At 38.5% G+C, this 15,796-nt stretch overlaps 1 protein-coding gene across 1 annotated transcript in view; it reads right to left on the bottom strand.

Moving 5' to 3' along the window:
- Positions 1-294: 294 nt before the first annotated feature.
- The window catches only part of LOC103509280 (calcium/calmodulin-dependent protein kinase type II alpha chain), a 132,558-nt gene continuing 117,056 nt past the window's right edge, over positions 295-15,796 (bottom strand). Inside the window, exons 13-16 of the mRNA XM_026823662.1 lie at positions 5,236-5,354; positions 4,038-4,045; positions 1,584-1,678; positions 295-442 (exon numbers count right to left, since the gene is read on the bottom strand). Of these exons, the coding sequence (XP_026679463.1) occupies positions 324-442; positions 1,584-1,678; positions 4,038-4,045; positions 5,236-5,354 (341 nt within the window). The 3' untranslated portion in view covers positions 295-323. The remainder of the gene's footprint in view (positions 443-1,583; positions 1,679-4,037; positions 4,046-5,235; positions 5,355-15,796) is intronic.

The following is a 15,796-nucleotide window of genomic DNA, read 5'->3' on the forward strand; positions in this document are numbered from 1 at the left end:
TTCTTTTAATATATGACATTTATCTTAATGTTGTTCAAAATATGGCGTTTTAGCACGGTGAGACGAAACTCACGACAAATATACATATGGCGATCTCTGGTGATAATAATAATAGTGAGTACCACTGCTCGCATAGGACTGAAAAGTCCCTTTACTCCAGCAGTAGGGTACTACTATTATTGTGGTCAAATTCTCAAATTATTTTGAGGATAAAATTTCATACCTCGGCTGGGATTGAACCCACGCCCTTGTGTTTACCAGGCAAGCGTCTTGACCACTACGCCGCCGAGGCAGGCATTTTTTTTTCTTCTTTTTTAAGTGACTTACTTGTCCATGTACTGTGTCAGTCTCACATAGGCAATACATGCAGCGTCATCCCCCAGTAGATGTACATTAGGGTTGAGAATTGTGGTGTTGACAGCTTTGCAGTTCTTCCCCACCACTGAAATGAGGAAACGATAAAACGGTCAGAATAGAATAGAAAATAGGTACTTTTTTTTGTCGTTCAACCAATCAGATAAGAGGGAAAAATCTAAAGAATTCTTACAATCGTATAATGTACATCGTTTATTCATCTCTCCCTTTTCCCACTCTCTCTCTCTCTCCCTCCCCTCCCTTTCATTCATTTGAATATCTTCCAGTCTTTCCCTTTTTTCTTCGTATAACGCCCGAATTTTCCGCAGAATTCCCGGAAATGTTTGGAAAGAACAAATATTTGAACGTCCTGAATTTCCATTAACAAGTAATACTCGAAGGGGAAAAACTCAATTTTACGTCAAGTACAAAGTTCTATTGCTTTTCTTGAATCGATCCTGGTACACTCGTGTTAAGAAACGTCAAGCGTGAATAGCAAGTGGGCGGGTGACCATGTGGGAATTTTATGTGATAAGATACTGCATGAAGAAAAATAATGAAAAAAAAAAAATATATATATATATACATAGTAAAATATAATTAAAATAGGACACGATTCCCCGGTAGGTACAGAGTATAAAGTCAGGTTCAGCAACTTCCGTGTCGTGGGCTTGTATTTCAAGGGTGAGCAAGGTCGGCATGCTGGTAGGAGTAGGTAAATACTCGTACAAGATGCCTTAACTCCATACACCAGTGGTTCTCAAACTTTTTTTTTGGCCGCGGAGCACCAAGCAAACTGCTGTTAACTCTACGGAGCACACCCCCCCCCCAAACCTTTAGGAATTTTTAAAAATAATTCGGAATGATTCGGAAATGTTCATTAGCGTACGGTCCGTACGGCTTGTTCCAATACTTCCCATTTGACTAAACATATTCGTGCGATTTTTTTTTTTTTTATGCGGTAAGAAAAATGAAACTATGCGGAGTACCTGCAAGCTCTTCGCGGAGCACAGTTTGAGAACCACTGCCATACACAATAAGTCCACTCAGAGACACAGGTGTAAGGGCGAATGCCCCAAAGGATGGGTTAAGCTTTTACGAATCTACGTACAAGATGGAAAAGTAAAGCGTGCAATTACTCATGTTAAGCAAACGTCGAGCGTGGCTTGCATTTGGACGGGTAACCATGCAGGACACTACAAGCGAAAGATAATAAAGTGTGCAATTACCGTTATCAAAGTAAAACTTGTGGAACTCCATCCCTTCCACTAAATTACCTAGGGCTTCGGGTTCAAAAGCCGTCAAATGAGGATCACAGATTTTCCTGGAATGTAAAGAATCAAGTCAATTATTTGGATTTAAGAAATTTACTTATGAAGGATTATTTATTATGTCTTCGTAAAGCCAGCCACGATCAGATAGATCTGACAGGCGGACCTGATCAGGTCAGCTGTCAGGTCTACCTGATAGTGAGTGGCTGGCTAATATTCAGGAAACTTTTAGGGTTCAATCGTGTAAGAACCAAGTAGCCCCTTTAGTTCAAACTGGTGAAATTTTCTGTCACACCGCATCGTTTAGTTTTGCTGTCATGCAAATGCTACCGTTAGTGGCCTAAGAAGATGAGTCGATTCCATTAACCTCTTTAGGGGTGGGGCGTTAGGGGTAGGATCTAGTTTTACTTACGTATAAGCCTCATTTAGGGGTAGGATCTAGTTTTACTTACGTATAAGCCTCATTTAGGGGTAGGATCTAGTTTTACTTACGTATAAGCCTCGTTTAGGGGTAGGATCTAGTTCTACTTACGTATAAGCCTCATTTAGGGGTAGGATCTAGTTCTACTTACGTATAAGCCTCATTTAGGGGTAGGATCTAGTTCTACTTACGTATAAGCCTCATTTAGGGGTAGGATCTAGTTCTACTTACGTATAAGCCTCATTTAGGGGTAGGATCTAGTTCTACTTACGTATAAGCCTCATTTAGGGGTAGGATCTAGTTCTACTTACGTATAAGCCTCATTTAGGGGTAGGATCTAGTTCTACTTACGTATAAGCCTCATTTAGGGGTAGGATCTAGTTCTACTTACGTATAAGCCTCATTTAGGGGTAGGATCTAGTTCTACTTACGTATAAGCCTCATTTAGGGGTAGGATCTAGTTCTACTTACGTATAAGCCTCATTTAGGGGTAGGATCTAGTTCTACTTACGTATAAGCCTCATTTAGGGGTAGGATCTAGTTCTACTTACGTATAAGCCTCATTTAGGGGTAGGATCTAGTTCTACTTACGTATAAGCCTCATTTAGGGGTAGGATCTAGTTCTACTTACGTATAAGCCTCATTTAGGGGTAGGATCTAGTTCTACTTACGTATAAGCCTCATTTAGGGGTAGGATCTAGTTCTACTTACGTATAAGCCTCATTTAGGGGTAGGATCTAGTTCTACTTACGTATAAGCCTCATTTAGGGGTAGGATCTAGTTCTACTTACGTATAAGCCTCATTTAGGGGTAGGATCTAGTTCTACTTACGTATAAGCCTCATTTAGGGGTAGGATCTAGTTCTACTTACGTATAAGCCTCATTTAGGGGTAGGATCTAGTTCTACTTACGTATAAGCCTCATTTAGGGGTAGGATCTAGTTCTACTTACGTATAAGCCTCATTTAGGGGTAGGATCTAGTTCTACTTACGTATAAGCCTCATTTAGGGGTAGGATCTAGTTCTACTTACGTATAAGCCTCATTTAGGGGTAGGATCTAGTTCTACTTACGTATAAGCCTCATTTAGGGGTAGGATCTAGTTCTACTTACGTATAAGCCTCATTTAGGGGTAGGATCTAGTTCTACTTACGTATAAGCCTCATTTAGGGGTAGGATCTAGTTCTACTTACGTATAAGCCTCATTTAGGGGTAGGATCTAGTTCTACTTACGTATAAGCCTCATTTAGGGGTAGGATCTAGTTCTACTTACGTATAAGCCTCATTTAGGGGTAGGATCTAGTTCTACTTACGTATAAGCCTCATTTAGGGGTAGGATCTAGTTCTACTTACGTATAAGCCTCATTTAGGGGTAGGATCTAGTTCTACTTACGTATAAGCCTCATTTAGGGGTAGGATCTAGTTCTACTTACGTATAAGCCTCATTTAGGGGTAGGATCTAGTTCTACTTACGTATAAGCCTCATTTAGGGGTAGGATCTAGTTCTACTTACGTATAAGCCTCATTTAGGGGTAGGATCTAGTTCTACTTACGTATAAGCCTCATTTAGGGGTAGGATCTAGTTCTACTTACGTATAAGCCTCATTTAGGGGTAGGATCTAGTTCTACTTACGTATAAGCCTCATTTAGGGGTAGGATCTAGTTCTACTTACGTATAAGCCTCATTTAGGGGTAGGATCTAGTTCTACTTACGTATAAGCCTCATTTAGGGGTAGGATCTAGTTCTACTTACGTATAAGCCTCATTTAGGGGTAGGATCTAGTTCTACTTACGTATAAGCCTCATTTAGGGGTAGGATCTAGTTCTACTTACGTATAAGCCTCATTTAGGGGTAGGATCTAGTTCTACTTACGTATAAGCCTCATTTAGGGGTAGGATCTAGTTCTACTTACGTATAAGCCTCATTTAGGGGTAGGATCTAGTTCTACTTACGTATAAGCCTCATTTAGGGGTAGGATCTAGTTCTACTTACGTATAAGCCTCATTTAGGGTCTTTCCGCGGTACAGCCCCCATCCGAACCCCAACACATAAATGTTGTGTAAGAGTGAACACAAATACTCGTTTAATAGCGCCGCAGGTCTTTTTCCCCCTCAATTTGGCATGCTGTATTTCTTTATTTAATCAGTATAGTGATCTTTCTTACTAAAAAAAAATCCCAAATCTCGCGGCACACCTAAGGCGACCTCGCGGGACACTAGATTGCCGCGGGACACTAGATTGCCGCGGCACACAGTTTGAGAAGCACTGACCTATTGGGAGGGCCAAGAGGAGGTTCAAAGAATGTGGGAGTCTGAAAGGAGGGAGAAAGGAATTAACTTTGCGGTCAGATCTCAAATATTTAGAGGCATACCTAACATTTATGAGAGTGGAAAAAGATTCTGAACGCTGTACGGTGTGTAGAGAAATTCAGAAGTCCACTGGTCCATTCCACGAACCACTACGAAATTCTCACTTCTTTCGGGGGGCGGGGGGGGGGAATTAATACTTAGCTCACCCCCAAAAGGAATTTCGTCAAAAAAAGACTCATTGAAGGACGCTGCGCGACGTTTTTTCGGTGTGAGCAATGGTTCGTGGAATACCCTTTGGTAGCTTATGTATGTTCGACTGGTATTAATTCATTTTTCATCGGGACCCAACCAATCAAAATACTGAATAAAATAGTTCATAATTAATTAGAACATAGAATACCTCAGACCAAAGTAGAATTTTGAAGCGTGTTAAAGCGTCTTTACATCCATAAGACCCGTACCCACTTGTCGTGAATTTCATACTATTTTTTCCCGAATGTCCTGTAGGCAATGTAATTTAAATAGTGGGAACCACTTAGGCACTACAAGATTTTTTCCGAACGACAAGTAGGAACGGGCCTTTAGTCGACAGCACAAAAATGGTCCGTGGAATACCCTTTGGTAGCTTATGTACGTTCGACTGGTATTAATTCATTTTTATTGGGACCCAATCAATCAAAATACTGAATAAAATAGTTAATAATTAACTAGAACATAGAATACCTCAGACCAAAGTAGAATTTTGAAGCGTGTTAAAGCGTCCTTACATCCTTACCGTCCCCACTTGTCGTGAATTTCATGCTATTTTTTCCCGAATGTCCTGTAGGTAATGTAATTTAAATAGTGGGAACCACTTAGGCACTACAAGATTTTTTCCGAACGACAAGTAGGAACGGGCCTTTAGTCGACAGCACAAGAGTTGTTAGGGAGCTCTTACCTGATCCAACGGAGTTAGTAGAAAGTTGAGAAAACGTCTTGTTAGTACAGACAATTCTAAGTTCTAAGCATCACGAGCATGGAAAATAACACAAGATATCGGCATGTTATTAGACGGGGTGGACACAAATCAGGGTCAGAAAGTTTAAAAGTTGATTTCTGTATTTGCACCAGGACCCTATTTTTCATCATTTTTACTTTCTATTACTATAGCGAAACTGTTCCTATAAGGGTCCGTAGTATAATTCATTTCATCCGTTAGATTCGTAAAGCTTAACACAACTTTTGAGACTGTTAGCCCCTACACTTAAGCCTCAGATAAAGTAAAAAGTGGAGAATATAGGGTATGTAGACATGACGTCATACTTACAAATATTCTTTGGTTCAACTCAGGTAAGTACAAGTGTTACAGATACTCAACGGTCTACAAGGTTTATTCTACTTTTTTTTTCAGCCTGGATGTTTTATTTTACAGCCAAGGTCTATTATAACTGATTAACTACAGCCCAGGTACCAAAGCAAGGAGGAGAAGAAACTGCAAGAAATTTCACCCTCTGCTGTCTACTATGGAAGACAACCACTAGATACATATGTAATCCCACTATTGTAACAGATACTGCCTCTACAGTAGAATTTCAAAAAGTGCCCCGAATAGAAAGACCAAATTTCCTATATTAGTAAAAATAATTAAATAATAAAATACTAGTTTGATTGATTGTTTCTTTGATACAATACAAAGGGGCCAAATTTCCTGCAGTTCCTTTTTTCTCCGGTAGGGCACGCTACTGTCAAGCTTACCATCCAATTCAAACGAGTCCGCACTCATCCTAAGCCGTTGATAAGCAAAGTCTAAACCAGAATATACCGGGGATGACACGGACGAAATCCCAGTTAGCAAGGAAAGTTAGTAAAATCATGCAAACAGAAACAAAAGAGAGACGGGGGGAACTTTAGGCTTGATACACACGGGACGTGATCTAAAATATAATAATAATAGTGCTTATTTATACTGCTCGCATAGGACTGAAAAGTCCCTTACTCCAGCAGTAGGCTACTACTATTATTGTGGTCAAATTCTCAAATTATATTGAGGATAAAATTCCATACCTCGGCTGGTGTGATCTAAAATATGACTTTGTCTGCGAATAACCAGGCTGATTTGGCCAAATAACTAGGCTAATCTGGCAATAGACCACGTTAAACTTGTATTTTCTTTCCGATGGCACGCCATCTTGGATTTTCTTTAGTTTAGTACAGGCACTCTCACGCCAAAAGAGCGGAAACGAGCTTCAGAAGAGAGAAAATTCCGAAAAAAAAAAAAAACTTCAGTGTTACTTTATTTGGCGGCCCGTGAGTACATGGCCTTTTAGCAAGCATGCGATGTAGAGTTCTGAGTAGAAAGTTGTCAAAGTTTGCCCGAAAAAAAAGTCTTCCTTGTTATTTGTGCATTAGTAGAACTTTTTTCAGTTCCAATGAGTTCTTTTGAAGTTTTTGCAGAAGTTAGATTTGTTTGCTGAAACGGGGGTTTGAGTTCTCAAGTTAAACAAGACATCAATATGAAAATGTATCTTTCTTTATGTGTTTATGAAGACTATAATCAATTAATAATCAAAAGTCAAATTAGCCACTTTCAATACACCAGGTCCCAATGGATCACTGAAGTTAAACAACCTTGCGCGTGTTTGGTATCCAGATGAGTGGCCATAATTGCACCTGTACGTACCTTTGGATCTGTGTTCCATTCAAAAGTGGATTTGATAAAAATTTGGTAATTTTCTCACTATTAGGTACGTCGTCTAGATATGTAAGCTACTCAGATGACTTAGGAGACCCTGGGCAAGCTACCTTTAGTCTGGGAACCCAAAAATTACGATGTAACGACGTAAATTTTTGGTTCCCATAGGAGTTGTGCGACTGTCTGCGAGCTACAGGAAAACCTCTCGCGAGCTACCGGTAGTTCGCGATCGACAGGTTGGCAATCCCTGACTTATACCAATTCCTAATACTTCCCGTATAAATATTACCGTCACGTGATGAAAAAATCGTGTTCTTATGGGTAATAATATTTTTCACACCACAATCAGCCGAACTAACGCCTAACGCGGCGTTTTTTACGTGTTAGCACGAAAACGATATAAATGTTTACAATAAATTTTTACGAGCCTTTGTTTCTCCCGCCCCTCTTTACACGTAAAAACGGGTACAATAGAAAGTAAAAAAGTGATTTTTTTTTGCGGTGTGCGAAATACTGAAATGCAAACCTCAAAAACAGCTCTCTCTATGAATGGAAAACCTGCCATTGAGTTCGCGACGGTAAAAATAAAAAGGTAAAAACTACACGCTACTAACATGCAATATCAGGTCGCGCTTACATTTTTCTACATCATGATATCGGATATTTCGCTAGTCATTATGTCAACTACGTTAGACTAATATAAAATTGTGTCTTTCTATATTATTTTTCGGTCGTTATACCTAATTTTTCCCATCTATTTTTACGAAATGGAAAAATGGGAAAAAAGACTTTTTTCAAGTCTAGTATAAGAGTAGTGAGTAGTATGATGTGTTTACTGTTTAGTTGACTCCTTGGTGAACTGTCAAGACAATAGGGCGTTTTTGCCCCCTCAACTTACAATGACTGAAAACTGATGTAAAACTGAAAACCGTATAAATTTTTGATAAATATATATTATATTAACCTTTTTCGGCCTCTTTTCCATTTATTATCCTAATTAAGGATAGTTCTCCAAGATTCCACAATTTCTCTATGGAATCTTGGGGTGCGATTCCATAATTTCTCTATGGAATCTTGGATGTGATTCTAGAATTTCTATGCTTGGGTGCGTTTCCATAATAATTTCTCTGTGGAATCTTGGGTGCTATTCCGCATCAATACGGATGGCTTGAGCATTAACACTAAGCCATGATCGGTATAACCCTCTAGGATTTTTGAAAATGTTGTTAAAAGGGAGATTGGTCTGAAATTTGTGATTAAGGTAGCATCTCCTTTTTTATAAATAGGACTTAATCAACTTTCTTCTTCTGTTCGTTCAACCATTTCGTTGGAAACTTTCTGAATTCCTGATGCTGGTAGTTGTAACGTTAGAAATGCGTCCCTAGGGATATATGGGTTTCCAAGAAGAACTAGACTTGCACAGTTCAACATAAGTATAGGGTGTTTTTTTAGAGGTTTGTTTTTCAAAATGCTATAAAAGACACGCTATTTGAGGTATGGTCATGATTTTTTCTTTATTTGAAAGGTAATATTGTTTGCCATTTAGTGTTTGAACTCTGAATAAATGGGCACCGCGGATAGATCGAATGAAACTCAGTCTAGAAAATCCAATTTTCGACCACTTTTTCCATAATCTGAAGCCGTATATCTGCAAAAACGGTATGATGTCTTCCATCTTCCAGGTGCTCCAATGTTTTTTTTTTATCACCATAAAATAAACTAATGATTTTACACATATCCCGAAAGAAAATCATCCAAAGGTGTCACGATTGAGGGAGGGAAATTATGAGGGAAATTGAGCGAAACTATGTGTTAACAAAACAAGAAAAAATTAAACCAAATGTTTCACTTCGTTCGAGCTATCGGAGGGGCCCGTATGCCCGAACTTAGTATTCAAACACTAAATGGCATACTTTTAGCTTTCCAATAAACAAAACATCATGACCATACTTCAAATAGTATGTCTTTTATAGCAGTTTAAAAAACAAACCTCTAAAAAGAAAAACACCCTATAGATTCTACAAAAGTATAGATAGGTAAGTTGTATAAATAATATAGAGGGTATGTTTATATTTTGTGGTCAAATCGATACGAATGAGGGAACTCGTATATTTTGCTGTATGTTCCTGTGTAGGTAAAGTAATTTTGCGGGCACATTACCTACTTGGGTAGGAAGCTAGGTAGAGAGTTTTTAAAACATCGTGGATTCAGATTATAGAGTTTTTAAACTAGGTACGTATGTAGGTGTGGTACCTACCTGGTACATAGGTAATACTTTTGAAAATAAGTAGGTTTCTTCTTTATTTATTTAACTAAAAGTCTTTTTTATTACTATTTCAGATACATATTTCCCATTTTTCCTGAAGGTAGGTCAAGTTACCTCCATAAAAATTTCGAGTCCATATATCACCATATGTGAACTGGAACTTGTCTCTCCCTCTCGTTCTCTCTCCCTACCTCTTTATTTATCTTCATCTCTTTCTTTATCGCCCTCCCTCTCTTTATCCATTAATTTGTCTTTCACCATCCTTTCCGTCTCCTTCTCCCTTTCCTTCTCTCTTACCCGCCCTCTTTCTCTCACAGTCTCAATTTCAATACAGAGAAAATAGGCGCTTTTACAAATTTCAATTAAATCTTCATAATAAGTATAATATAGTACAATTAGAACAAATTTGACAAAGGATTGGATTTAAGGAGAGCTAGAAGTACTTAGGTATTAGCGGCTATCAGTGAAAAGAGGAAAAATCTGGTGTGAACATCACACGACTTTCCTTATCCTATTGAATGATGGTTATTTGAGTGTTCTTTTACCCTAACTTGTACAATATTGATCCAATTGATTTTGGCCACTGAAACTGATATGTTACTTTCGAGTGGAACACTAGCCCAGGTTAACACCAGAAGGGATCTCTACATTTTCTACCACCGCTCCGTTGGAACCCCAGCTGTGTTGATAAATCTGACTGATTTCCTGAATATATCTAAAATCTAAATCAACACTCAATTTTTGAGTTATCCTGTGATCTTGACTGACAACATTCCGAACAAAATACACTTCTACAATCCAATTGATTACATATGAGATCCAATTGATTTTGGCCAATCAACTGAACTGATATGTTACTTTCGAGTGGAACACTAGCCCATGTTAACACCAGAAGGGATCTCTACATTTTCTATCACCGCTCCGTTGGAACCCAAACTGTGTTGATAAATCTGACGGATTTCCTGAATATATCTAAAATCTAAATCAACACTCAATTTTTGAGTTATCCTGTGATCTTGACTGATTCAGAGTTAAGTGCAACGATTATCTGTTTATTGATACGAGAATCATACTTCGTCAATACTCAAAATCAGGCCTGTCGCACAGTGGTCTGAACTCCGTCTGAACACATTGGAACCGTCTGAAAATCCAAATCTATGAAAACGATAGACTTCTCAGACTGGAGTCACGTGAGTTGGGTCTCCTAGGGGGGGATCTGACTTGAGTCCCGACTGTGATATCCGAGTTGCGTCCGTCCGATTTGGGTCCCATTTCTGAAATTTATCATCCGAGTATTTGAGTTGCATCCTTGTCATATTTGTGAACTACATACCAAATTTCAAGTCTCTAGCTTATACCGTTCCCGAGATATTGTTAATTGGGTCCCATTTCTGAAATATATCATCCGAGCTGCGTCCCTGAGCTACCTGAGCTACAACTATGTACTTTATATACTTATCCTAGTTTGAAGGTATACATGTAGTACAGGGTGACAAAAAATACTGTACGCAGCATTTTTTCAGCATTCATGATGTCGGTACCTACAATCGATAACGTTAAAAATTCAAGTGTACTTGTTCAGAAGTTACGTCAATGGAATGTTGCTATAAAAGGAGCTGTCACAAATGAGCAGTGACCAGTGTTATTATAGGGTTAGGTTAAACGCAAAAAAGGGCTTTCACAATATGAGCAGTGACCAGTGTTATTATAGGGTTAGGTTAAATGTAAAAAGGAGCTTTCACAATTTGAGCAGTGACCAATGTTATTATAGGGTTAGGTTAAAGCGTTAAGGGGTTAGGTTTGTTATTATAGGGTTAGGTTTGTTCCTATAGGCCTATATAAAACAGAAGTTATAGCATACTGTATAGGTACAGTTATTTTTGGTCACCCTGTTCGTTAAATACTTATTTATTTACTTTATAGTCTCAAGTATATAGGTTCAATCTCAGGTACCGGGGACGCAACTCGGATGACTTTGTTTTGAGTTGGGACCCAAATCGGATGATTTGGGATTCTCGGACTCATCTGGTGTTCCTCCCTCCTAGATCCTAGACAGTGCGAGTGGTCTGTATCATTATCATAGCTTTGGATTTTCAGGCGGCAACGTACGACTCCGTGCTACTGTCACACGACTGCGGTTCCAATATGCGCCAGGCCTAATAAAGAGGGAACTGACTGACAATATTACAATGTCACTTGATAGGCAAAAAGGTGAGGCACTGGCAACTGTGGTTACTGTTTTCAGTAGGAGATTAGGAAGTTCCAATTGTCAATTAGTAAAGTAGGTAGTTGTGAGGTGTGCCAAGATTTACGTACGTCATTCGATTGTCTTCGGAGATGGTTGATGGTCTAGTTTCTTACCTCATAGAATGACTAGTGACTCATATTCTCATATTCACTCGTCATATGAATACAAGGAAAATGTACGTATTTTCTATGCCTGGTTTTTTCTAAACAAGGAAGAAGTTTGGAAAATGATGTTGATGTAGGTTTTATCTGTGGTGATTTGGCAAAGCAAGATACGCAAGAATATTCTTTGTGTTTGTGGATATCACAGCAGTACCTGTTTTCATTTTTACTTTATTGTATCATCGCTCGTCTCTTCATCTTTAAATGCCACTATTGGTAATTCGCTATGAAATTACAAGGACCTACTCGATTGTCCCCAATCGTTCCTGACGGACCAATGGTTACCGCCAAAATAAAGAGCAGAGCCGAAAAACTTCAACTCAGTGGAAATCGATCCAAGGATCTTCGGTATGCAACCTTGATACCCACTAGGCCACAAAGGTAATGCAAGAAACAAGGCTCGAATGTTTAAAAGTCACTGGAAACTTGCTTTGTTATTTTTTAATACGGGTATGTATACCTAAATATAGGTATTAATTAAAATAAATTACAAGGGACTTTTTTCTGTACAAGAAAAACTTTTCTGTAGCGACTTTCTGGAGCATTTATTAAAACTTTTGCTGATATTTGTTCTCTTTTTTCGTAAAAAAAGTTTGAATTAAATTTCATTCGAAACAAATTTGCGTTGTTCAAAGGAAAAAAGTTGGAAAAATGAAAAATTCCGTAGATTGTTGAAAGTGTTGAGCGATGAAAATCGTAATGTAGATTTTATCTGTGGTGATTTGGCGAAGCAAGATACCGCAAGAATATTCTTTGTGTTTGTGGATATCACAGCAGTAACTGTTTTCATTTTTACTTTATTGTATCATCGCTCGTCTCTTCAACTTTAAATGCCACTATTGGTAATTGGTATCTAATTCGCTAAGAAATTACAAGGACCTACTTGATTGTCCCCAATCGTTCCTGACGGACCAATGGTTACCCCCAAAATAAAGAGCAGAGCCGAAAAACTTCGACTCAGTGGAAATCGATCCAAGGATCTTCGGTATGCAACCTTGATACCCACTAGGCCACAAAGGTAATGCAAGAAACAAGGCTCGAATGTTTAAAAGTCACTGGAAACTTGCTTTGTTATTTTTTAATACGGGTATGTATACCTAAATATAGGTATTAATTAAAATAAATTACAAGGGACTTTTTTCTGTACAAGAAAAACTTTTCTGTAGCGACTTTCTGGAGCATTTATTAAAACTTTTGCTGATATTTGTTCTCTTTTTTCGTAAAAAAAGTTTGAATTAAATTTCATTCGAAACAAATTTGCGTTGTTCAAAGGAAAAAAGTTGGAAAAATGAAAAATTCCGTAGATTGTTGAAAGTGTTGAGCGATGAAAATCGTAAAATTGCACAATCAGAGAAACTTTTGGCATTCCTACTACCGCTAGACATCTTTTATGCTTAAGTTTCCTCAAAAGGCACTTTCTTGTTTTCCACATGATTTCATAACTGTTGAGGTAAGAGAACATGCAACCTCATTCAAACAATAGGGTGGTAGGTAATTAGATAAGGTACTCCAGTCAACATAATGCAGAGGAATAACTTTCACAAGATCACTATGGGTTCATTTGGTGCTCTTTTTGAGCTTCATTGAACTTGAACTCATCGACATAAATGACAATAACATTACATTACTTACTTACTTGTACTTTACCACGGCGGGGGTCAAGTCAATCATATCCTAAAATCTAAAATACCTAAAATTTAATTGGACTGGTTCATACAACACATGGGAAAACCGGCTGCAAAATTTCGGAAACACTGAAAACATGGAACTTCACATAGGAAATATGGAACACAAAATAACAGTATAGGGAATCCTTGACAAGTCCAGTTTGCCAGGATCCCACAAAACGGACAAGTCTACGGTCAAAGGCAGGGTTGTTAGAAACGGGAAAACACGAGTTAGAAGCAGATACAATGATACATACATGGAATATTGACACCTATCCGGGAATTCGGGGTATACACAAGCAAACAAGAGTCCAAATACGAGTGACATATTTTGATAGACCCAGCAAACAAGGGAAAGGGTACACATTAGTGAGGTTTACCAACTCTCCTCCGGCCTCTTCCCCTCTCTCTCTCTTTCTCTCTTCCGGCCTCTTCCCCCCTCCCTCTCTCTCTCTTTCTTTATTTCTTCCTCTCTCTGTCTCTTTTCCCTCTGTTTCTCATCTCTTTTCAAAAATTCAAAATTCACTTCTCTTTCAACAAGAAATCTCTATTAGGTACCTGTCTCTTTCTTTCCCTTTCAATCATAATATTCGTGTATATCTTTTTCTCTTTCCCTCATTTTCCGCTCTCCCCTCGTTCTCTCCCTCTCTCATCAAAATGAAAGCTCTCTCTCTACTTCCCTCCCAAGTTCTCTCTTATCAATCAACGATAACTTAGTTAAGCATTGGGAGCTTTAGAATTTAGAAACATTGTCAAAATACACTCACAGTTCGTGGCCTCGTGGGTGATTTTAGGACAAACTTGGAACGATCGATGCCTTTGAAGAAAATTATTTATAGCTTTCTATATTTAAGCAGCGTCTACGTAGTGTAGTCGATCGACACAGCTTAAAACACGTCCAGAATAGGAGAAAGAATGGGGAAAATATGGATAAGGTGCTGAGGAGTTGGATGATAGACGTAGACAGACATAAAATATGGACAGTATTAAATTTAATTGAAATTATTTCAGATATGTTTAAAATAAAAAGAAAATGAAATAATTATAAACCTGCAATAAATCAATTGAGCTCCGGACCACAGGCACAGTAGTCACAGTTTTTCTTCTAAACTTACATTTGAAAAGGTGACCTTGTGTCTGGTTGGTCAAATGCCGATTACTTTAGGAGTACAACCAATTAGATAAGAGATCCAATCAGACAAAAAAGTAAGCAAAAAATACGGATGTTTCAGGCTTCAGGTCTAGATCAAATTGACAGGATTCCGAACTGTGCCCAAATGGAAAAAACTTCCCTGGATTAATTCTAATCGAGAAACAGCTGATAGAACTGTTGGTTGTAACAATGCTATATGAAGTTATTGTTATTTGTAACACGCGACAAAATAGATGGTAATATACAATGGGATAAAATACGTGGTGCACTTGGAAAAGAACTTCCAAGGACCAAAAGCCTACACGTGAAAACAGGTGATGGATAAATGAAACAGTTTTACACACGAAACAATAACAGAAATACCAACTGGGAAACACTTTCACGAAGTAAAACACGCGAAAGATGACAGCAGAACTGAGAAAGTTATGAACTATGAACCAATATAGGCACGAGCTAGACCACCATAGCAAAACGAGGGAGCTATAACCGTTATACCAGCATAGCAAAAACAAACAGGGGAATGAATATTGTTATCACCGTATGATGAGCTCGAATTCATAAGGCGTTCCATAAGCAAACGGACTGGACTGAATGATGAAATAGGAAGAGTTAATAAGAATCGAACTCGATGAAGACTGCACTCAGAGGAGTCAGAGGTAATGGCTGGATTATACGAGGTCAGGATGAAGTCCAGCTACTGGCCTCGTGAAAACACCACTGGATTCCAGTAACATTCCGAACAAAATACACTTCTACAATCCAATTGATTACATATGAGATCCAATTGATTTTGGCCAATCAACTGAACTGATATGTTACTTTCGAGTGGAACACTAGCCCATGTTAACACCAGAAGGGATCTCTACATTTTCTATCACCGCTCCGTTGGAACCCAAACTGTGTTGATAAATCTGACGGATTTCCTGAATATATCTAAAATCTAAATCAACACTCAATTTTTGAGTTATCCTGTGATCTTGACTGATTCAGAGTTAAGTGCAACGATTATCTGTTTATTGATACGAGAATCATACTTCGTCAATACTCAAAATCAGGCCTGTCGCACAGTGGTCTGAACTCCGTCTGAACACATTGGAACCGTCTGAAAATCCAAATCTATGAAAATGATAGACTTCTCAGTTCTCAGACTGGAGTCACGTGAGTTGGGTCTCCTAGGGGGGGGATCTGACTTGAGTCCCGACTGTGATATCCGAGTTGCGTCCGTCCGATTTGGGTCCCATTTCTGAAATTTATCATCCGAGTTGCGTCCCTGAGC

The sequence above is a fragment of the Diaphorina citri genome, unplaced genomic scaffold (assembly GCF_000475195.1).
Source record: "Diaphorina citri unplaced genomic scaffold, Diaci psyllid genome assembly version 1.1 scaffold481, whole genome shotgun sequence".
Lineage (NCBI taxonomy): Eukaryota > Metazoa > Arthropoda > Insecta > Hemiptera > Psyllidae > Diaphorina > Diaphorina citri.